This window comes from Centroberyx gerrardi, chromosome 16 (genome assembly GCF_048128805.1).
Source record: "Centroberyx gerrardi isolate f3 chromosome 16, fCenGer3.hap1.cur.20231027, whole genome shotgun sequence".
Taxonomy (NCBI): Eukaryota; Metazoa; Chordata; class Actinopteri; order Beryciformes; family Berycidae; genus Centroberyx; species Centroberyx gerrardi.
In genome coordinates, this window is record NC_136012.1 from 14,312,123 (window position 1) to 14,337,211 (window position 25,089).

The following is a 25,089-nucleotide window of genomic DNA, read 5'->3' on the forward strand; positions in this document are numbered from 1 at the left end:
TAATAGACTTCTGTACTTGTGAATGGTTTTCTATTTAGTTCCTTGATTCAATGTTCCTTGCCTTTCTGCAAGTCAAAAATGCTGTATTTATAACATGCCACAGCGCTTATGCAATTGTATAATTCTTTTATTGTTTTTTTTGTTTTTTAACCTTTTGTGTTCCTTATCGTCAATGTAAATTGTTGTCAAAACTTTTGTGGCAATGGAAAAACTTCTGCTAAGGGAGATTTTCTGTACTTTTTGGACAATGATATGGATTTGTGGGTAGAATTTTGGAAATTCGTTTCTAAGTGCTTTCAAGTATTTACTTGGCCTTATGTATATATATCTATCTATGAAATTTCAGAAAGGTATGTATAGTAATTCAACCTGAAATTGTTGTAAATAAATTATATATTGTTAAATCAAGGACTGGATCTTTTACTTGGAAAATTACATCATTGCATTGCTTAAAAATAGATTTTAACATAAATATGTAGCGATAAATTATAGATTACTGGTTTATGTTTATAGTATTTCCAAGCTTAAATACTCAAGATCACTCAGTGTTTTTAATCACAAACTGCCAAGTCCTTGCATTATAAAATGTTTAGTTTAATGAGAATGAGAGAATTAGAATAGAATAATACTGTTGAAAATCAAACGAAAACAACTTTACTGATTACATGGCTCTAACAGTATTGCTCCTACGTCTATAAATTGCACAAATTCTTTCTTGCAACATCTAGAACATGTACACACTGAAGGGATTCACTAGGGTCTTTATTGCAAAGCTTGATTTTAAAAAGGCACTTAATACACTGTACTTTCATACAAAAAAAAAGTAAAAAACCTAAAAATAAATCTATCATAATCCTATTGTTTCAGGAGCAGGTGTTAATGAGAGCAGAGAAGGCCAAAATATCACTATCATTTGAAAATATTACAGCTGGGTTCACATCCAAAAAGCACTTTATCTCATCGTTCTGCCCCAAACACATGGCATTACCAAATTATTATATTTGAAACTTCTCTGCCATAAAACAGCAACTTACAGGCCCATTTAGAAACAATATAAATACATATTCAACCATGACATGAAGGTACTTTCAGGGATAACATTCACCATATTATAATAACAAGAGGGATACACACACCAGTTGACTTTCATACTGTAGTTTTTTTCTTACGTAAATATCAAAATGTCCAATAATTTCTATCAGAATTTCAAAGCTTCAACCAATCTCCTTGCCTTGGTGGAATGTAAAACATATTTAATAACACACTATTACCATCACCCACATGGGCACTTATTGAAATTGGATCAATTAAGGATTATTACATGACTCAACATTACTGTTATGAAGCATGTGCTCCAATTTGCCAGAGCCAGAGTGATGCGTGAAGCAGTTACTGCTTATGTGGAGAGTTGCGGGACATCTCTTTCTGCTTGACTAGACCCCCATTACATTAATCGGCACTGCGGTGAGAGCCAATGAGTAGGCCAGGGTCCTGGATGGGGCTTTAAGTGTACAGTAGTGGCAGATCATTACAGTAATATGTTCGACTATTAGAGGCTAAATGACTCATTCAACTTAGAGGATACTTACTTCAACTTACTACTGAACAAGGATGGGATTAGTCGAGCGATAACAATTCTTTACTAACAAGTACGACCAGATCTAGATGAACTGAAAGTGCCACCTCTAACGCCCAAAAGCATGACAATAACCATCTAAAAATGACTTAATATTCAACAAGCCACAGGTGATTTATTACAGTTAGTGATGACCTGAAATGACTCACTGACCAGTTCCACCTCCGACACTGCACTTGGTATTACAGGTAACAGGAGGTGGCAGTATGTGAAACTGGTGTCGAGTCTCAAATACAGAAACAAAACGGCTAAAAGATAAAAAATACCGGATGTTTTTTATTGAGTGTACCTATATGTGTGGTTGGCAGAGGAGAGGAGATGCAGTGAGTGTGTATGTGTGTGTGCCGGCGGGCGGAGTGGGGTAAGGAGGATGGAGAGAGGAGTGTTCCTTCCTCTGAAGAAGAAGAAGAAGCTCTCTCTGTCTGTCTCTTTCTCACACTGGAGCGAAGGCATGGCCTTTGCACAGGGGCTTATCCTTCTTCGAGTAGAACGTCTTCCCCTCCAGGTTGATTTGGCAGAGCTTTAGAGATGAAAGGAGGAGGAGAGAGAGACAGAGAGAGAGCGGGAGATTGAGAAACAGGAGTAGAGGGATAGAGTGCATATTAGACCTTATGATTGCCAATGTGAACGTACAAAACAATTTCTACTGACCAGCAGGTGCGTATTATGTATTTGATTTTATTTACCGTCTGTATTCTCCACAGAGTGAAAGAGAGAAGGAGAGAGTGACAGACTGCAGGTGACAGGTTGAAAGAGACAGAGGGAGAGAGAAATGCTGCAGGTTCAGAGTTTGGAGCAGATCTTTGGGACGGCATTGTGCTGGGACAGCCAGGAGAGACGGGGCAGAGACAGGCCCGCAGGGAGCCATATCAATCAAAATGACTTACAGCACAGACGAAGCACGTATCATGCCAGCTGTAGCCCAAGGCCTCCAGAAACCGATCCCCGGCATCAATCTTAAAGTCACAGCCGTGGCACTTAGTGCCAAACATCTTCTCATAGTCTGGAGAGAGAGAAAGGTGAGGGGAGGAGAGGTGACGGGCGGGGCGGGGCGGAGAGGGGGAGGGAGGGAGGGAGGGACAAGGGGAGGAGGAAGCATGTGAGATAACCATAAGGTTCAGCAGCAGATGCTATCATCGCCAGGTCTCCGTCTGAGCAGACTAATCATCTAACAATGAAATTCAAAAGAAGTTTCATGAACATCAGGATGAAGTCAAACAGTTTCCATGGCCTCCTCGTTCTCCAGATCTAAACATCATTGAACCTTTACGGGATTTTTGGAGCGTAGAGTGCGAAGTTGATTTTCACCTCCTTCATCCCTCAAAGAAGTGGGGGCTTTCCTTCTGGAAGAAAAATCCCGCTACTCACAGTTCAGGTCTCGTATGGCAGCGCTGAAGGAGGGGTGAAGTTGACCCTTCTCCTTGTTAGATACTTAGTACTTATAAATTGCTAGGTGTTTCCATTATTTTGTCCACCCCCTGAGCATTAGTGTGCTTCCTGAGTGTAAGGGAGGGATTAGGATAAGGGGAAATTGCTCCAGATACTTAACTGGATAGTACCAGTTTTTTCATTACGGTGACTCGGGGGAAAGTGTCAGGCTGTAATGCTGCTACTCAAGAGCGAGTGGGTGAGAGCCGCACAATCCCTGAAAGATGCTGAGGCGGCAGAATGTTTATCAACGCTAAAGGCATTATTCAGAGTATGAGTACTCAGGTTCTGGCTTCGCCTCTGATAAAGCAGCAATCCACTTCTGAGCCTCAGTAGTGGGGGAGAGGCACGCTGACCCGTTAAATCATTTACAGCACAATAGAACGGCACACACCATTCATAAAAACCAATAGAGAAACGTATAAACTAAACTGGGGCTAAATAGATTACAGCAGATGAAAACATCACGCATCTTGATGGACTGCGGGACGCGGCGAGAGATTCATGATGCAAGCCCGGCCAAAACCCCCACAGCAATAACGCTACAATGGATTGTTTCACAAATAGTTTCATAAAGAAAACGGATACATCACTTGGAAAATGTTGCCGCAACAGATGGTTTCAAGCGAAACTGGAGAAACACCTCGCAGTGCGCTGGTACTTTTTCAGCAGAAACTCAACTTTATCATAACGGACTCAACAATAACACTGAATATTTCACCTGGTGCATTATTCTGTTTTCGCACCACACCTTGTTGCTATACTTGACTTTGCTATCTGTTCAAAGTAAAGGGAAGTCCATCATTAGTAGTTTCTAAACATACAGATATCTGATTACTTTATACACCAACTTTTTGGGCAAATAAGCTCTTTCACTAACTTTCATCTCCGTCTGTTCATGTTCTTGAGACTCAATTCAGATTCAGATTAATGATTAATGCGTTAAGTTGCTTACACAGATTGAGATCTGTGTGTTTCAGCTGTTCCTGTCTGGACTCGGACTATTCATTCTGCACACTGAGGATTTTGTTTGTGCCTTTGCTTGTGCAAATGTTTATTCAATACCTTCTTTTTCTTTCCCATTTACTATGGTGGAAAATCAGGCGGCCACCGTTTGCCTTTTCATGTCTTTCTGCTGAGGCATTACCTTAAAATACCGTCTGCATTTAAAAGGTTTAGAACGACCGCACACAAAAATTTAATTGGATACTTGCCCTTGGGAAATTGATTGGATAAAAACATAATAAAATAAACTTTATTTATTTTTTTATTTCAGTGGCATCTTTGGTGCTATGCGCTCATTGCTGTGGTGTTTCTGCACTGCACTTCCCAGAGATCAGTTGTCAATATAACAGTGTGGCTAGTACTGTGACTGTCTGTCTTTTTGCATCTCTTTTATAATCCCTTAAAAATGTGTGTGAGATTAAACTTTGTATGTATGAGGTGTGAGATGAGACTTCAATAAAGGATTTAGCAGACTGAGATAGTTGTGTTTGTTTTTTAAACCTTTAGTTCATTTTAATAATACCGGTTAATGCAACAGTATTGTATTTGATGTCTGTGGTGTTCATTATTATGCAGGTTTCTTGTTTTACATCAGGATCCCAATGGGAGCACTTGACATATTGCAGGGTGTTGAGTACATATGGAAAGCACCGTTCAAATGGACTTAGGTCAGAATCCGTGGACACGCCTTGATTTACATAGTCATCATCTCAAATTTGCATCTTATCCTGCGTGTATCTCCATGGTTTGAAGCGGCACAGTGGGGCCCAAACATACATAACAACTCAAGCACCACTGTGTGGCGCTTAAGTCAAGGTCTGAATCAGCCCTGTAGCATTCTACAGTGTTTTTGATATTATAAAAAGCTAATTTGTACCGTCCACTAAACATATACAGTGGATGGTACAGTGTGTTAGTTTCAGACCACTGTTTTAAAAGGAAAGGTGTCATTTAGGGTTGGATTTTTGGACTGCCCGAGTTGTAAGTGTGTGTGAATAACTGCAGCGATTCACTCCTCACCTCTCTCACAGTAGGGTTCGCCCTCCTCCATGTAAAAGGCTTGGTTCCTGATGGGAGTCTTACAGGCAGCGCACTTGAAACACTGGACGTGGTAGGTCATCTTCAGGGCATGCATGATTTCCTAAAGTGGGGAGGAACGGTTGTAAATTGCTTGACTTACAGCTTAGCTCACCGGAGTCTTAAGAAGCTAGGAAACAGAGGCTAAACCTAAATATTTTACCCCTGTGATCTTCTTTTTGCACTTGGCACAGTTGGGGGCGTAGCGGTTATCGTAGCACTTGGTACAGAAGACAGAGCCTCTCTCCTCGAAGAAGCCCCCCTCCTCCAGGACCACCTTACACTGCGAACACGTAAACTCCTCCGGGTGCCAAGAACGCCCCAGTGCTACCAGGTACCGACCCCTGGAAAGACACACGCACGTGCACACACACACACACACACACACACACACACACACACACAAAGTAAACAACGCATCCGAAGCGTGATTGAGATCTGCTACACGGTTTTCCACTTCAGCACAGAAAACAAGGCCGGCTGTAATGGAAATGTCAGATCCAACAAAGGCACACATGACTAGCAACGCACAGCAAAAGTGCATGGGACGCTCTCAGGAGACATCCTCAGAGTTCTACTGGCAACTTTGTAGCCATCACTTGTTGAAATACCACAACAGGAATTATGTTTTCATCAGTTACCTCTGAAACAAGGAAATATGTGAAATGAGATTGAAATGATTTGATGGCCTCGCCTCAGTGACGATGGGGTGTCTCCAGTAAATTTACAGGTGGTATAATGACTTTTGTTGCGTATACAAATTCAATTGTCTTGAACTTCAACGATCTGCCTCATCTCTAAAAAGAGTTTCAAAGGAATAAACATTGGTGGTATTTCATTCTGTAGAATCTGTAATAACAAAGCTGTGGGAGTCAGCACAGATGGGACAGCGCAGCCTCACCTGATGATTTTGTTGCAGGCGCCACATAAAGGGGTCCTCCCAGGGTCTTCGGGTGCCTGCTGCGCCGCCTGCAGGATGGAGCTGCGGTTCTGCATGGGCGTTGGCTGGGCCGGCTGCTGGTGCTGGGTCAGGACTGTACTGGTCTTGTCCGGGCGATAACGGTCTGCAAAATTAGGGTCAGTGACCCACGGTGGTCGACAGGACGGGCCTGAGCCGGCTGCTGCTGCTGCTGCTGCTGCTGCTGCTGCTGCTGCTGCCGGGGTCTTAGAGCCTGGGCCAGAGAAACCAAGGCAACCGTATTGGAATTACACCAACTACAAGAACTCCACTCTATCTTTGACTAATTTGGCAAAGGGGGTACACTTTTCACACACTATTCAAGATTTAATGTAATATACACAATCTCACACACACACTCGGCTCCACTTGTGTGGTGTGACATCAGTTTTGTGTAGGTGTCATGTTGTCGTTCATGTACTGACACTTAATAAAAATCTATTAGCGCAGCATCGGATGCTGCTGGGGTTCCTTTTACACATCAGCAGGAGCAGAAACTCACCATCTGGTTTATCTGCTGCCTGGGCCTTGGCAGGTGAGGGAGTTGGCTCAAGGCTGTGGGGAGAAAATGACTCATTAGAAAAAGGTACACACAAGTCTCAGTCACCATGGTTACCGGCCGCTCAGGAAACTTCATGTTTAGACGCTAGCAGTCATGGCTATCTCCGTTATGGAGTGTCATGGATTACCTTCTGTGTGACTCATCGTCATTATCAGCAATAAGCTAGCATGGTGTCGCATTCTTGAACACAGCAAGTCTCACCTGCTGCGGCAAGGAAAACTGATGTGTGGAAAAAAAATAAATAAATACAAAAAAAAAATACTGCCAAAACATTGTTACTGACTTTTCTTCCAAGTTAATGAAATGCGGGCTGTCTCCAACATCTCATTGTGTTTGCGGGTCATCTTGTACGATCACATGTGCCTTTGTGTGACATTTTCAAGAAATCAATAATGTAATTCAAACAATCAATGATGGATAATGGGCACAATGGTGTGCATCTGAAAAAGCTGTTTTGCCTCTGCACCTACTAATGAAAGAAGCCTGAACAACTCCATGGACTGACTGACATCACCCGAGAAGCTACGCCACACCGTACAGAGAGGGCAAGTCATGAGACATGTCATCCTGTCAGATTTGGACGGAGAAGAGTTTCACTCTTCAAGCCTGCATGTGCAGAACTGTTGAATAAACGACTTCCTACGTGTCAAAGTTCTGTTACAGTTTGTAACCCGCAGCAAGCATCACTAAACTCTCAAAAAACTCGGAAAATCTTCAAACCATGACTGAGACGAACAGAGAACTTCAATTGAACTTCAATTGTGAGCCGAGACAGTGAGCTCTGGAGACGTCTTATCTTGGGAAAAAATATAACACTGCCGCAGGCTTCTATCATGTTTACATCATCTACTGTGCCATCCACAATAGACTAATGAAAGGTGATGAAATCATTTCTCATTTGCAGAGAAAAAGAAGAAAATGAATGTGAAACAAATGATCCTGCAGCTGCTTTGTTCTACAGCAGCGCCTGCCTCTTATTCTCACTTTATCAGGATTAGATCTCTATCAATTATAGCCCTTACTTGTCGAAGCAAGTAGACACAAGAAGAGGTTACAGAGGCAGGAGCTGTGCAGCACGAAGCAGAATGAAAACAGTTTGCCATTTTCCAAACAACAAACCCTGGATAACAAAGGACATTACGTCCCTTCTCCATAGGAAGAAGAGGGCTTTCGGGGCTGGGGACAGGGAGGAAGTTAAGTCTGCCCAGAGGGAGCAGGAGAGGAGAATTAAGGATGGAAAGAACACCTATCAGGAGAGGGCTAAAAACAAAACAGTGTGAAGGAGGCGTGGGATGATAAGGATCACTGGCTATAGGCAGCCGGGTCAAATGAAGGGGAAACAAGGATGGAGCGAAGAAGTTAAACCTGTTTTTCTAACACGTTTTGACACGTGGACCCCCCAGTTCATATACCAGGCCCACATGGTCATGGACAGCACCATCATCAGGGAGAGGCTCAAAGTGATGCAGGTGGACAGCACCATTGGTTTTCCTGAATTACACACTCGCTCACAGACAGGCCGCCGTTTGTGTGGGACAGGCTGCAGAGTGGCACAGCGGCGCCCCAGGGAACTGAACTGTCACCTTTCTTGTTCACTCTCTTTACACCTCTGATTCAACTCTGGTTCCTGCCACCTCCAGAAGACCTCTCAAGACTCCCCCTACTGTGAGATGCACCGGTGACGACAAGGAGGAGGAGTATAGGAGTCTGATGGAGAGCTTTGGCGGGTGGTGCAATGAGAACTATCTGGTTTTGATTTCCAAAGGAGCAAGAAGCCACTGACACCCGAGTGAGGAGGTAGAGATGGTGCAGTCCTATAAATACCTTGGTGAGCACATCAACAACAAACTAGACTGATCCAACAACACCGAGGCACCGTACAAGAGAGGGCAGAGTAGACTGCTCCTCTTGGCGAGGCTCAGGTCTTTCAATCTATACAACAGACTCCTCTACATGCTCGATCAATGAGTTCTGGACAGTGCGCCGTTCTGTCCATCCTAGACAACACCTCCCTCCCCCTCTGTTGTAAGGTGATGCAGCTACGGAGCACCTTCCCCCTCCGCCTCGTCTCCCCAAGGTGCAACTCTGAGTGCTTTAGGTGCCGTTTTGTGAAAACAGCCATTAGCCTGTACAATGATTCCTGTCCAAACAGCCTCAGCCAGAGAGGAGGGTGATGAAGCGGGGCGCCTGTATTGTCTATCAAACCTAAATGAGGGGAATACCTTTGCATTTCAATGCTCTAGACTATATGGCATTTGCTTGCAGTTTATATATTTCAGTATATATGTATGTAACACTATATATGTAACACTGTACATATGTTGGTACTTCATCTGGAGCTTTTGAAATGGAGGAGTAATGCACAGTTGGCATATTGATCTTTTTTCCAATTTTCACTTATTTCATACTGCACATATTTCCCATTCTTTTTGGCCCAGTATTCTGTTACTGTTTTCTGCTGCAACAACCCAATTTTCCCACAGGGATCATTAAAGTTTTTTTTTATCTTATCTTATTTTGAAAATTGGTTGCACTCCAAGCAACTTGACAATTTCTCCAACTGGGTGATGGGGCTCACTGGCAGAGTACTGTCTTGCAGATGGGTCTTTTGGATTTTCCTTTGACTGCTTTTCAACTGCGATCACATGTTCACTCACTACATATGGCCACTTGTTTAATTAATAATGGTGTATTTGTTTAAAAATACCTATTCACATTGAGTTAACAATGCCAAAATTATAGCCTAATCCAAATTTCCATTTTCCAAATGAAATTATTCATTTGTTTAATTAATGCCTACTTCCATTTTCCAAGGCAAATTCATTATCTGTTCAAATCGTTATGGCCTGATCCCAACAACGACCACAGGTTTCCTGCTGGCATGAAATTCATTATTTGTTCAAACAAAGCAAGGTAGAGTGCCTCTCATTCACTTCCACTGCCCAGAGTTTCACTGCTGCTTTAGGGATTTCACCTGCCAATTTTCTGGTCACAAGTTTATATCTCAAACCATCAGGCTATCACCATTCTCAAGCAACCAGCCCAATTTTGTCTAAAGACAAAGCTAGATTTTGTACCTTGCCCATGCATAAGGTTTCTGAATTATCTCCAGTAGTCTTTTCACTCAAACCATCTGAAAATCCTTTGCTTTCAAATGTTCTTATGTCCAAGTGTTCTTTCAAGAGTAATTTGAGTTTTCAACCCACAGTCCCTGATAAAACAGATCCAGGACTACATAACCATGAAACAGACTTACAGCTTGGATGGAGTGAATCTTTGTCTTTGCTAATTTGTTGATGGACAGGCTACTTATAGGGCACCTGTCCATCAAAACACAGGTATTAATGAAAAGTCATTCTCTATTCAAATTCCGAGTGCAGCTATTTTCCCCAGTCTTGTGTGCAGCATGCCATTAGAGGGTTCCTCATTAATTCAGGAGTGCAGTTTCCCTAGCCTTCCTCAGTAAAAACAGATGCAAAAAAACATCCCCTCTTAAGACTTTAAAAGCTAGGGAGAGCCCTGTTTCTAGATAATCATATTTGTTTGGTACACTAGGTAGCTTGCATTCAATATTTTCTTATCCTAAGATGATTCCCGTGATTCAACTGGAGGACGGCTACAACTAAGAGTCGGATATGAGGAGATGCATCCTTTTAAGTTTGAATATTGAATCCTTACAGGTAACACACTATTGTTAAAGAAGAAAGAAGAAACACAGAGGAAAGGACAGAGAAGCAGAGGAGTTGTTTTTTCAGATGTTTTATATTTTTGATGACAGCAGAAAAAAAAACAAAAGTACAGATTTATCTTCCCTTTCTTTCTTAATGGTTGGAGAAGCCTACAAGATGAGGGGTTTAGAAATGAAATCAGTGAAAGATGAAGAACTCAATACATGGAAACACAGAGCAAAGAGAGAGGGAGAGAGAGCAAGAAAGAGGGAGCTCACAGATCAAAGGAGGGTCTGAACTACACAATCAAAGCGGAATAAAGAGCAGAACGGTGCTTCCCACTGCCGAGACCCCTCCTCCCACCTCCCCGGTTAAGATTACTCCAGGTAGCGCAGTGTGACATGGGAAATAGGGCTTCAGACACACGGTGTTCCGCAAAGTGTTGACAACACTCATCAAGTCAAAAATTCAGAGGGAGATCTGACACATAGGCTCAGTATGCAAGGTTCCACTTTGGGCTTTGTCATCTAGGCCGCGTTACTTCTATTTTTTGGTTTTCTTTTCTCTTTTTTTTTTGCCCCCCAAACTTCGTTTTCGTCCCATCTGTATCTGGAGGGTGAATTTGTTAACTGCCGCTGGATAGTTGGCTATCGTCGTCTTTGTCATTTAGTCGTTGTGGTGTAGCTATCGCTAGCAGGCTCTGGCTGGGCTCTGCATCCCGTGACGTCTAGGATGTTGCTCAGGATTTGATATTGAGGGCACGAGCAGACCTCTCGTGGTGCCAATCCCTCAGACGGGCATAGCGGGGACTCTGAATCTCAGTGAGGAACTTTTCCCTAACCACACGCAGAGATATGAAGCAGAGATAGACAGGGAGGGGAATAGATTGGAAGGGACAGAATGAGTAAAAAGAGTAAGAGAGAGTAGAAAGTGGAGGGAAAATGCACAAAAGGGAGGAAAAGTTAGAGAGGAAAAAAAAACAGGTCAAACAGCATAGACAGAATAAGGCTAGGACAGGTTTGGAATGGAAAATGAAAGAACAGTCAATTATGATCTGCATTAAACCAGTGAAGCTGGAAGAAATCTGCTAATGATGCCATCAAGCAGATATGCATGTACTAAAAATACAAAGGATGGAGTACAACTCACAACACGCATGCTTGTGTTCAAAGCAGCTATAATTGACAGCTAAATGTAATAAACAACAAACGGGGATTTAAAAGTTGAGTTCAACTATTTTTCAAATAATTGCCAAACTGAAGCCTCCACACACAAGCGCATAAACACGACAACACACAGGCTTGTGATGAAGTGAGACAGAGCATGAGACTGCTCAAATCAACGGCACTCAGTCTTTACCTGGCCCTCTTCATGTTTTCATCATCTGGGTCCTGCACTGAGAGATCCAGGAGAGACACACATCAGAATGCCTCACTGCTTTACATTAACATGACACTCCACTTACTTTCATACTCTCTGCAGGCCTACTAACAGACTAATAAACAGCTGATACCAACCCAAACATGATAAATAATATTATAAATAGGCATTCATAAAATGGTGCTATTCTTATAGACGACTCTTCTTTTGCTACACAACGTTCGGCATGAAAATCATCATGTAAAGTAAATGTGCTTTTGTCATCAGAATGGTTATAGTCATGAGGAAAAAAATGCATGCTGTCACTGAAGACAGCATCTGAATGACAAAATGTAAAGTTTGAGGGTCGTCTTCACGCCTGAAAACTTGACACCCTTTTTTATCCATCTTTCCTGTGTCACTCACTCTCCAGTCACTCTCTCTGATGATCCTTATAATCATCAGATCAGCTCTTGTTCTGGCACTGGCCTACACCTTAACCTCTTCCCCCACCCTCCCCCCCTTGCTCCCCGCCTCTCTCGTGCGTCTGCCAGGCCTCGTCCCTGACTTACTGAAGTCGGTGCCTGTGAGCTGGGCCAGGATGCGGAAGGAGCGGGACTGGGTGGTGCCGGTGCGAGGCTGCCAGTCCTGAGTGTCCTCGATCAGCCTCTTCTTGCTGCGGTCGTTGGGGATGAAACAGGGCAAGTTCTCCGCCCTCAGGCCGTGCCTGCACACACACCCAGCAGCAGCACACGGCAGGCCCGGTTAACACAATCCCATCCCACCCATTCACTACAGCCGAGCTAATCAGGTGACCTTGAAAATAAAGGGCATTCTGAACAGATCATGCAACGCTTGTGTAGATTGCTTAGAATTACAGTCACACCATATGCAAGCTAATGGATGCTCATTAATAGGATTTCTCATGGGCACGCTGTAGATACACAAATTGACACTACTTCATTAGAGATCACATACTTAACTCTCATTAGAATCAATGCGAGAAAAGCTGTCAGACTATAGTACCTGCCCTTGTGTTTGTGGAAAAGGTAGCTCTAGATTCAAGCTGTAAATGTGATATTACTACTTCAAAAAGCAGCAGAAGAACTGCATCTCATTTCAAACGTGTTGTTCCGCGGCAGCTGCAGATCAACTGAAGCATGCATTCATCAAAAAGCAAACAGAGGATGAAAGATGAACGGTTACTGATGGACTCTCCATCTCTATCCTGTCCATGAACTCTTTCATCTAGCCAACCCAAGGGCATCAGCTCTTCTGTCCTACCATATCTAGCATGGCTGTAATAACCTAGTAAGCAGACAAGCCGGCCTGCATGCAGCTGCCCCTTACTTGGACACTTGGTACATGTCATCATAGAAAGTCGCTTCACCCCTGTAGAATAGACCACAGATCAAGAAAAGTATAGACAGATTGTGCAAGGAGAGTGAACAGAGGACAAGCAGAATATAGAGAGGAAATTAATAAATAGTAAGAGAAGATATTTTGTTGGGTTAATAGAGTTTTGAGAAGGACTAATAGAATATTTCTGGTTTGCCTGGCGGCCTGCATATAATCTCTAAATTTGTCCAAAACAATGTGAAGCTAATGGGGATTCGCCAATTAGAAAATAGTTGCACAGATTCTAATAGAGGATGGAAGTTATATGAGAGTGAATAATAATTTGACAGGCACACAAGCATTCATTATTTTGTAGTGAGGTGAATGAAAGAGAGTTTTACTAACTTGTCAAGAGTTTCCATCTGCAGAGTTAAAAGAAAAGAGAGAGGGAAAGTAAAGAGAAAAGGATCAGAGTTCAGCTTTGGAGAACAAGAGAAACAGAACATGTCAAAAATATGACAGCGGATGTGCACAATAGGAGAAAAAAAATTCTCTAGGATGCAGAAAACATGCAAGAGGTGACAAAAGAGACAGGCTGTTATTGTCAACAGGCTCTGTGAGAGAAAGACGGCATTGTGGGTCTGTCAAATGTATTCTATTCTCTTTAGTTTGTCACTCTGACCCAAAATGACTCAGCAGGTTCAGCACAAAACCTTTGCCATTCTGTTCCTCTCACTCGTGTACAACAAATCCCACTCAAAGTTATGTCAATAGCTGTGGCATTTGCCAAAGAAACCTCGCCTAATTTCTGTGCAACCCGAACAAGTCAAATATTTCCAATCTGTGCTCCAATACCCAGTCAATAATGGTAAATGTCACAGCAGTGATGCGCCATGATGACAATGTAAGCTCTGAATAAATAACATTACACCAAGCCTGTTTCAGTACAGCCACAGACATATTAGACACATTCTGTGTGTACCCAACTGTATTATCGAGAAAGTCTGGAGCCGTCCGGTGATGTCTTCATCATTCATTTGGGCTCACCAATATAACTGGGGTCTGTTCCTTTCAAAGATGGCGGGAGGAAGGAGTCCCGGCCCCCAGACAGCAGAGCTTCACATCCATGTGAGGCCTCTCTAAGTAAGGCTGCTTAAGTAATCCAGCACCGCTGCAGTAAAAGCGCTTTGAAAACTCAGCAGATTTTATGAGTCTTGAGTGGAGCTAAATACAGCAACAGACAACATCTAGCCAATGCAAATAGTCAGACCGCTACCATCCCCCAAATTACAGGAACCAGACTGTCCTACCCTTAAAGACCACCCTGTCCACTTCAAGGGGACGCTTAAAAAACTGACCATTTCATGCCACACTGCTCCAAAACCAGTTGATTTAAAATTGTGTTTTGATCTGTCCCAGGAAACCTTGTAAAAATCTTTATATTTTCCTCTCTGTGGTGACTGTAAAAACTAAGTTGAAGGTTTTGGTGGAGAGTGGTAAAATACAAGCTTGGGAATTGGGACTTTTGTCTCATGTTGTTCTAGCTTCTTCTAAGATTTACTCTAGTTTGGTCATGGGAATAGTCAACATTAACATCTGTTCAGAGATGATAAAACAGTAAGACACAGCAGCTTCAAAACACACAATCAGCTTTGAAACCAGGATACTTTTCTTTCAAAAACAAATGAAGAACCAAGAGATCAGAAGCCAAATTAACCCCTGGAGTTTTCAAAGACAAGAAGATTGCCTTTTCCCGCTCGAATGTTAATTTGAGGAATAACTATTGTACGGTGGAAAAAAGGGGCTCTCTAAAGCCAATAAGATATCATTTTAACATTTGATCCATCATATTCTTTTCATTCATACATTTCTCTCCCGCAGAGTGGTTAAACATGGAGTATAAAGACAAACCACATGAGCCACTAATGTCACAGGAGCCACAAGGTGTGTTTTAACAGTGAAGGATTTAATCACTGAGAGTCAAACAATAATAGCACCTTAAAGAGTAAGCACTGGGTAATTTTAGAAGCCAAAATACAAGTGGGGTGGAGGAAGGGTGCCTGTGATATTTACTGCACTATGATAAAAAAGGAAAAACAAAAAGTTTGGCTGCACAACCACTCTAAAAACAATCTTGTGCGACTGATTTTTGACACATCTTCCACTGATCTTTGTGAAAACACAATTTTCATCGTCTGTGTGATCCATAGCAGAGGAATTTCAGCTTGGACAAGCCAGTTTGGATGGCAGACACTTGGTCTGCAGGGATATAACTCAAGGAAATGAACATATTCCAGTTTGCGTATCCTAAGATTTAAGCACATTTCAGATGTTTTGTCTCAGCCCAAATACGGCCCCTCTTGGGTCTTTTTCGATAAGAGCTTTGACAATTTCCTCTTGTTTTCTTGAAAGGTTAGCACCAGTCATGGCGAAGGAGACATTGTTGATGAGTGAGATTATTATGTTTCATCACTTGTTGAGTCTCATGGCACAGAAAGCACACATCAGGCATCTTGCTTTTATTGCTGGTGTGCTTAGCCATGAAGTGACTAATCGTAGACAAAAATCAATATGGTTCCCATGTTGCATTTTGAACTCTTGGCGAAGAGTGGATTCATTTCCGATCACCTCAGTAGTTAGTAAACATACACTTCCTCTATTTCCCATGTTTGTTGATAAGACATGACTTTGGGAATATTTTGCAGCAGTGATTTATTTTTTTTTTCCTTTTTATAACATTTCTGTGTTTTTTGGATAGTAGTTAGTTTCTCAACATAATTTAGTTTGGAAATCTTTTCTTTTTTTCATGTTTTCTCTTTAACGCAAGTCCAGACTAGTCAAACAACTAAAACACCACGAAAACAACATCGGTCACGTTGTGCTTCCAAAGGCAATAGTCTGTGTTTATTTGTTTTTCCACCTACCCATTGTGTGGCTGCTGCATGCTGGCAGGGCCCTGTGAGCGTGGAGCGTTAAGTTTAGGTGAGTAGGCCACAGGCTTAATAACAGGACCTGAGTTGGCACTACCACCACCTGCCGCAAATGGCCTCGCCATCTTGTTAATGGCTGTGCTGGGGGCAAAGGAGTACTTTGGCTGATTGGAGGCTGGGGCAAGCGAATCCTATAAGGGTGTGAGAAAGGAGACAGAGTAGCACAGCACACAACATGCAGTTACACATTTAAGACACACAGTCCATGTTCTTTCTGCTGTTGCACAATCCCAGGCTTTATCTTAAAGACATATCTCAGTGAAGTCTAATATTTTTTCATAAATGATCACTCTTTGCTGCACCACTGGCTCTGTCAAAGCCAGCTGACGTTGCTCTGCACACGGAAGAAGCGCTTCATAAGTGTGAACGTAGCCCATTGTTTGACAAATATTTATGTTGGCAGTCACCCAAGGACTATCCAAAATAATCTTCTACTGCTGGTGAAAAACGCTCAACATGACAGGCGTGAAGCGTTACATTTGAATGACATGTTTCACTAATGACACTTCTTACTGAGCATTGTGCCGAAGGTGCAGCTACTAAAATGGAACTGTTTGCCTTTGTGGACATATTATGTTCCAGCTCATTTACCAAAAAAATACAGTGTGCAGCACAAGGCAGTAAATGACACCATTATAGTATTCAACCTGTAATGAATAGGGATATTAGCTTTCTGGAGGTTTCTAAGAGTGATACTAAATATATCACCATTACTCTTGAATTGTGGGATTGGGATTGTGCAAGGCATTGAAGGATATGCAACATTCACACCACTCCATCCAGCAAACCAATCGTCTAGTGACTCACTGATGCTTTGCTAATGGATACTGCATGGACCCCATGAGAGCTTGAGAAGTAACTGAATCAGTATGAGTTTAAACACAAGATGACTTAATACATTGTTGAGGCCCATCATGAGCAAAGTTTACATGGAGTTTCAAATTGCATCATCTGTCACCGTAGTCCAATAGCAGACCATGGAGGACAGAGAAGTCTTGCTTTAAAGCGGGACAGGGTAAGCTGAGACAAACTGCAGAGACCAATTCATTAAGGGTTTAACAAAACTTTGGAAATGTTGATCCCATTGTCAAAGCATCACAGTCTTCATACAGAGGTGAGATTAATGTGCCAGACAAATCTAGCCTTACCTTCTGGTCTCCTCCCGCTTGGAAAGCTCTGGAGGAAAGAGGGAGTGAGCAAACAGTAATTAGAACATGAAGTTACAGTAAACAAAGTTACATTAAACTCACACAAATAAAATCACAGTACCGAGGTTGCAATGTTTCAATCAGGCGTTTGAGACAGCCTTCTGAACAAGATATACTGGTTCTATGCATAATGCCTAGCCAAGATAATCTCCAATGATATGTACACTGAACAAACTGTAAGCATACTGCAACTGTAATATTCAGCAAATAAAACTGCACCATGATGTTTTGTCAGTTTTGTGCACCTTCAATTCAAAATACAATCACAAAATATATATATAAAAAAATAACTTTGTTCTGAATAGGCACAATATTTGCTTGTTGAACTGGATGTTGAAGTGGATATTGGATGCAAATTGTCAACTTCTCATTTCACATAAAGGACAAATAGCTGGCTCTAACCTGCCTGGAATTATACATGACACTGGTTTACAGTTTGTCTTCGTTTATAACTTTGGTTTGGTCTGTGGATTTATTACAAAACACCAAACCATCAGCAATATCAATCTTGTCTTTTTCCCCCCCAATAGGCACTGAACTACAGATTCACTCATAAGCAAGTGCCACGATGTTGTGCACTTCTAAACTCCAATCCCAGGGATCGCATTACTGAACGGCACTCTTGTTGACTGGAACAACACATAGGAGGCTGCTCATTAAAATCATTTCACACTTTATACAAAGGGGAACCTATAGTTCAAATTGCCACTGGTACTTACTGTAACTACATATAAACCATTTCCATCCATTGTCCTATGTTTGCTATAGCTTTCCTTACAGAAAGCTATAGTGGGGTTAGGCAAGGATGAACCAGCCCAGCAGTTAAACTCATTGTTTCAGGCTATAAACATACACACACACACACACACACACACACACAACAATTGGCATCGCTTCCTGTGACTATGAGCAGTGAGTACCCACTCATATCATGGCCTGCTCAACCACTGATAGAGACAGAATGACAACAAAGTACAACAGGGCTGTTAGATATAGAAAGAGGGAGAGAGAGGAGCGAAGGGAAGGCTGACTGACACGCCTGTGTGTGTCAGACTTGTAGGAAACAGATGACAACTCAGTGTGACATAGCACTTCAGCTAGACTATTGTCTTAAGAGTTAACCCACATTTTGACAAGCCAGGCTTAAGTGTGGGATATAAGGCATGTGTCTGATGGCCTCATGAAAAGCAGTTAAGATAGCGCTGCTCTGTGCTGTATTTCTTTTGGCAAACTGGACCAAAATGAAAACATGTAGAGATGATTAAGTCACTGCTTCTGGGAATAAGTTAGTTTGCTTTATGGACTGCATTTGACCTGGGCTGAAATTTGATATGCTTACCCATTTCAAGAGTCACTTATTCTAGCTGATACACGCTCGCTTGGCTTCCAAGCTGCTGGGAGTGATCTCAGAAATTTCACCAAAATCCACCCAGGCCATTCTAGTCAAGGTCGCATACATCATTGGCATGCTCAAACCACATCCCTCTAGGCCGGCCACTGGCAGTGGAACATTATAATCAAGAGGGACACAGTAGGCCCGAATTTCAAAAGGATAGTAGGTGGGGCTCTTCCTTTCATTGTAGGCTTATACTGCCAATCTTTTGGCGATTCCACTTCCTTGAAGAGGCTGTGGAGAAAGCCTAAACCTTTCCCATTAAAAAAAAGACAAAGAGATGATCATTGGTGTTGAACGAAACCAGACACTAAACCAAACAATACGCCATATCTCATAAATGTGGAGCTGTCCTCCTGTCTTAACAAAAATAGAAAGAAACAGTGGATGGCAGCCAAGATGAGAAGTAAAAAATGACAACAGCTCCTCTCCAATTTTAGTGTTTCAGGAAAAAGCAATATTTGCTTGTCTTACACCATAATAACAATAAGAGAGGGTGAGATGAAGAGAAGTGGATGGAGATTCACGGGAAGTGTCATGGGTAAAAAAGAGAAGAGGAATGTGAAGTGTTTACAATAGCCGGCCTCCACAAGGAGACGAGAAATAAAGGGAGGGGAACCACACAGAGCAAGAGAAGTATGTCTGATGTTAAGTAAACATGCTGGCCATTACACATCTGTCAAACCAATTACACCACTCCCCTTGGATGAGATTAAAGGGAAAAAAGAAATCAATTCTAATAGTAAAAAGACTTAAATGTGTTTGTTTTCAAATTTAATTCCACTCACAACAGATCAAGCAAAAAGTTTAAGAATTTAATTTGACACAATGCTTTTTGCGTGTGAAGTCGGGAGTTATTTCAGTCTCATTAAAAGGCTTCACCCCGAGATTCGCCTTGCCTCCATTCTCCAATCACAAAACCAAACGCAGACTAGATGTCTCGCTCTATTACAACTGTAGGTGTTTTCCCCCCCCCCATTTCTAAAACCCAGCCTCAAGAGAAATTACTACAATTCACTTTCAGTATATGCACAATAACAATATCTTCTGACATTAACAGGGTTAGTTTTGGCATATAATACCCCCTAACGCACATTCACACCCTAATTTCATCTTCTTCCACAAGGCAGATCCTTGGAAGAAGAAAACAAAAATAGACTTTTGGACTACTGGATGGATGAACAATGGACATAAAGGAAACAACTTCAGCAAGCTTTCAACATGCTGAATTCTAACACACAGGCCAAATACACTAATGATGGTCTGTTCGCCACCATATTGTTTTGTTTCCACATACATGTGAAATAGCAGGAATACCAGTGTGCTTGCTTGTATGACTCATTTTCAAAATTTGGCATAACATACCTACCTGCCACATAAGCCAACCTCACAAACTAAATGTCGTCCCAGATTCTCAAACTCTAATAAGTTGACTAAAACAATACGATATCTGTGAATGAACTCGGTCACATCTTAACAATGATGTGGAGTCTGATCCCTGACCAGGCAGCAGACAGAGACAGAGAGAGTACATCTGGCTCATAACAACTGGCTAAGCCTCGTCCATCCCTCAGTGGAGAGCATGACATCACTCTTCTCCTCTCTTGTCCCCTAACCACAATGCCATCGAGTCTCTCTGTCTCTCTTTTCTTCTCTTCCCCTCTCCCTTTCTTTCTCACTCGGCTTCTCCGCCTCTCACTCTTGACACTCACCACAAAGCCAAATGAGTCGGCTACTCTCTCTGCCTCTTGTTGCACACACGCTCCTTTTTTGGGCATTTATGTTGGTTTATAGTATGTGACCTCTTTCTGCGGGGGAAAAAAAGCTAATGCAGTGTCAGCTATCTATCTTTTTTTAGGGTCACGGAAAACAGGAATTGCTCACTGGGTCTAGTGAGACAGACCAGAGCCTGGCATTGCCGAGGAATATGCAGCAAATATTCACCAGGATCTCTGAACCCGAAACTATTCGTTTTAGGTTCTGGCTCTGCTTTCGGAGTCGCTCTCAACAAACAGAGTGAACAAAGTAGATTTATCAGAGCTCAGCTGTGGGGTCTCTTGGCAGGCAATAACAAGGCGAACTCCCTTGAAGTAAAAAGTAGCTGTGTGTTACGGCTGAGTTGACAACCCCAGTGCTTATTTGAGCACCACAAAAGCAAAATGAGCCACATGACAGCACCAAAGTGCATCCTCATTACTTCACCATACGTCAATACCCTCTTATTTATTCTTATATGGTTACATTCGATCTCACGGTGGGTGGAAAATCTTTTGTTATAATTAAGCTCCTGATGAAACATTTTGGCTCGCGCTCCAGAGAGATACTTAATCAGTCAGGAATTTTCTGGCAGGAGTTATGTGAGCAGGTATGAGCGCTGGCTGGGGGAAAGTTATCCAATACTGATTAAAATAACTCGGGCAAAATTAAATTTTCCTGGCTTCCATTTAGCAACAAAGTGTTTTTAATCCCCTGGAAAGAGTTTCTCCAATTTCATTATAAAGTTGAGGCATCATGTGAGGCACCCTTGGCTCTTTGAATAATGGCTGGCATTGTTTCAACAGAACAAAGGCCAGTGTATCAGCCGGAGAGTGGTGGGCACGGATGAGTGCAAACGACTCACCCCTGCACTTGCTTCTTTAGGATGATAAGGACTAAATTACTTTTTTGACAGTGTTTACCAGTGGGTTTGTGAACTAGGGGTTAAACGGAATCTAAGTCTAACTCTAAATCTAAAACTTATCTATGTCTTGGGGGAAGGGAAATAATGGGGTATGTGTGATGGATAACAACTTTAATGCTTTAACTTTGTTTTATTGGGCAGAATTTCAAGGATATTACGGCATCTCATCTCCCAAAGGCTGTTATGGTAAAGTAGGATATGTGCTCGGTGAGCGAGCATGTACTCGCGCATTGCATCATGCATTGTCAGGTGACTTACTTGCTGAGGGTGAGGGTGAGAGAGTCTGTTGCTGCTCTGATCTTGTTCTGTGCCTCCACGTGGGTCATGTCCTCTGCGTTGGTGTCAGAGATGGACACCACCCAGTCTCCCACACCAACACCGGCCTGAGCTGCCTTTCCCCCTGGGGTCAGCTGGAGGGGACACATAGGGAAAGAAGTTAGAGGAACATGCAGGGATAAGACGATAATCATCCACCACTCTGGGTCAAAATAAAAGACAGGAGAAAACGACAGATACTCCATGCACAGAAGGCACATGGATCATAGTCACATGAGGCATAGAAGTGCACATTTACTACCTAGGAAATCACACTGAGACGATATTCCTTTTATCAGCTGCATAAATACATGTGAAATATAATAATTCCTTTAGATTTTCATGCTTGTGTCTGAATACAAGCATGAAACATAAAATCTCAAAACACTAATGTGCATTTTCAAAGCTTTGCTTCCATTTCATCTTTGCTTCCATTTCTCCAATTGGCACGTCATATTTCACCAAACAGAAAACAATTTGAAATCCAGAGTGGTAAAATTAAGTACTTCAAATTCCAATGTGCAAACAATTAAATCACTATGTCAGCAACTATTATCTCGCACTTATCACTAGCTGGTCCACCTCTGGGGCCTTTTCACAGCAATCTGCAGGAATAACTGAATACACAAAAGTCCATGTTCATTTGGGTTCACTCTAGTGTCTGTTACCGACACTCTGTAATCAACCAGGGGAGTCTGCGTGTCTGGCTCTGACAAGCTAGCCATGATATTCCACTCAACACTATCTGCAACGGGAACTATAAGTCATCTCCCTGTATGATATCACCAGTCATCGGCCTATGATTTACTGCAGATGTGATTCAGACTATGAACTCACAAAAGTCAAAAACATGGACCATATGTTACAAACATGTACATCACTTACTGGAACAAACCATCTACTTAACCAATCCAGACAGGCAAGTCATTGACCAGTTTGACTGACAAAAGAATGACATCATCCTCCGGAGCCGTCATGCAGACGGCAGACATGTTGAGTCAGAGCTATGAGCTGGAGTTTCATTACAAAACAGGAAGAACAGGGCATAGTCTATATAGGTAATAACACTTTATACATATGCACGTACCACACTGTCTATGTCCTTTCAAACCACTAATATACACAGAGTGGAGATGCCAAAACGTGTTTAGTAAGGGCTTAGTCAGCTTGTCCCCGAGGCTTAATGAAACTCAAGACTTGTGTCAAAGTCTCAGATAACTGGAGTACAAAGTGTTCAGCATCAGATAAGTGAGCGAGCGCCAGGATTTCTGGCAAAAAACCCTATCAGGATTACTCTCTGATGTCATGGATCCCTGCAAACGTTAGCTCATCAAAAGGCTCACAGGACTCAGCGCTTCAATCAATAGATTTCTGCCATGTTCAGCTAAGCTATCACACTTGCCGCTTTGATTCTGCACATTAAACATAAACACTTGTGTGAGCAGCGAGGTAATACGTTCTGTAAACTGATGACAGCTCAAGCTGAAAACTACTCTGTACCCCACAAAGACAAAGAGGAACTGCTCAAGCATATACCTCGTCTCAAAACTAGGCTGTCCAGAGTGTATCAAAACATAAAAATAAGAAGTTTATGCATTCCTAAGAAGACATTCAAGCCACCTTTATTCTACGGCCAAGTTCAAACATCAGTCTAATTGCCTTTGATTCGCCCTCACTGGAAGCAATTAGGGTGGCTAAGAAAGCAATAATTTCTCCAGTTAAGAATGAACTTCAAAGAGTTCAAATGGCTTAGACGGGAGAAAAACAACTATGGAGGAAAACCAACTATATTCTGAGTGGGGGCACAGCCTGGCCTACTGCCAGAGAGGTACTCTATGGAAAGAGGAGAAGGGTAGTGTGGCCGTACACAAGGAGAGAGGCACTTAGAGCCAAAAGAGCTGATATGACTGGGAAAAAAACATTTCAGGATATACCAATGTAATACAACAAAAAATAAGGTGAGATAAAGAGGAAAAACTGGAGGTTGTGTGTGTATATGGGTGTAAGAAGCCCTAAAGACTCTGTAGGTAGAGGCCAGTGTGCGTATGCATGTGTGTGTGTGTGTGTTGGGTTAGTGATGGACACAGACACCTGCGCTCCTGGCTCAGGTTCAGAGTGCAGCTGCTCCCTCACTTGAGAAGGCAGCAGTTAAAGTTGCTGCGCTCAGACCTTTGGTTGGGAGGGGGCGGGCAGAAACCCTATACCCCCCCCAGCAGTTTTGTCAATACGGCGAAGGACAGTGGAAAACATGTTCTTGAATGCGGCACACTGCACCCTACCTCACAACAACCACAGATCTTACATGCTGGTCCGGTGTAGCGGCGACGCAATAAAGATGGCTTTTTAATGTGGCCAATTCGTCTTGGCCACGTAACAAACTAGTAACAGCTACATCATATATCATCACACATCATCATAAATGATTCAGAGCAAATATGATTGTAGATCATTCCACACCATATCTGTGGACAGTTTTTAATGGCATGACATCATTTATTTGACTGAAGCTATCCATAATTGAGGGGTCAGCCTAATAGTTAGTGGCCTAATCTGTTTCAAGGCATTTCCACAGACTAGAGCAGCAGAGCCGTTCAGAGAGATATTTTGGTATGCTATAGAATTTCAAAGCAGTAGCCAACCTTTCAAAATGCAGCGTCTCGAATTCATCTTTCAAGCGCTTCCCTCGACTGACCCTACAGGTGAGCATGGTCCCACACCTCTACCTCTATAGGCTGGCTACACTTCTTCTTGGTTAAACTAATAATGCACTTGAGTTTATCCAGGCCGATACAAATACTAGCCATTTGACTCTGTACCAGCACACTTTTATTCTTTCCGCAGCTATTTGGGGGCTGCGAGACGGTCTGCCCTTACATCACTTGCACAGCACAGCTGATGCAAAGCCATAAATATCCCTCGGAGAAATGGAAAGCCAAACCTGTGAGTATGCGGTCCTGCAGTAATGACTGCAGTGAGAACACCTAGCACAAATTCACCTTAAAACACTGCTGCACTCATGGCAACATAAGACATTCACATCCAACTAGCCACAGAAGAAACTCCCCCTGCAGGCAATCTATCAGTTACTCTTGAATTATTAATTCACCTCCGTAACAAGGCCTCTTTTCTCTGAGTGTGTGTGTGTATGTGTGTGTGTTTAAGGCGCTAGAAGTAAGCAATCAACAGATGGTCTTGAAGCGAGACAGACACACCCACAGCGAAACAGGAATAAGACTCCATGACACATCCAGCTGTGGGGGAGAGACATTCACAAATCTCACCACTTACTTATTAACATGACATCATCTGTAATTTCCTCCTAAGATACATTTGATTTCAGTGGTGTGGCATGTGTTTGTCGATAGAAACCAGATGGCGCTCAGCGTTATAGTATTATAATGTCAACGGAATCACAATGCCAGGAGATCTGGGGCAGATATATGCGGAGACGTCTCCGGGGGGAGAAGGGGGG

At 42.5% G+C, this 25,089-nt stretch overlaps 1 protein-coding gene across 2 annotated transcripts in view; it reads right to left on the reverse strand.

The window, feature by feature from the left end:
• Positions 1 to 741: 741 nt before the first annotated feature.
• The window catches only part of pdlim7 (PDZ and LIM domain 7), a 30,094-nt gene continuing 5,746 nt past the window's right edge, over positions 742 to 25,089 (reverse strand). The window contains exons 3-11 of one of the 2 annotated variants that reach the window (XM_071916454.2): positions 21,561 to 21,712; positions 17,170 to 17,197; positions 15,956 to 16,152; positions 6,607 to 6,659; positions 6,048 to 6,318; positions 5,310 to 5,490; positions 5,090 to 5,210; positions 2,524 to 2,639; positions 742 to 2,156 (exon numbers count right to left, since the gene is read on the reverse strand). In XM_071916454.2, coding sequence (XP_071772555.1) covers positions 2,070 to 2,156; positions 2,524 to 2,639; positions 5,090 to 5,210; positions 5,310 to 5,490; positions 6,048 to 6,318; positions 6,607 to 6,659; positions 15,956 to 16,152; positions 17,170 to 17,197; positions 21,561 to 21,712 — 1,206 coding nt within the window. In that variant the 3' untranslated portion in view covers positions 742 to 2,069. Of the gene's footprint in view, positions 2,157 to 2,523; positions 2,640 to 5,089; positions 5,211 to 5,309; positions 5,491 to 6,047; positions 6,319 to 6,606; positions 6,660 to 10,327; positions 11,171 to 11,693; positions 11,731 to 12,265; positions 12,421 to 13,043; positions 13,086 to 13,436; positions 13,454 to 15,955; positions 16,153 to 17,169; positions 17,198 to 21,560; positions 21,713 to 25,089 lie in introns of those variants that run through there. The other variant, XM_071916455.1, reaches the window with a different exon arrangement.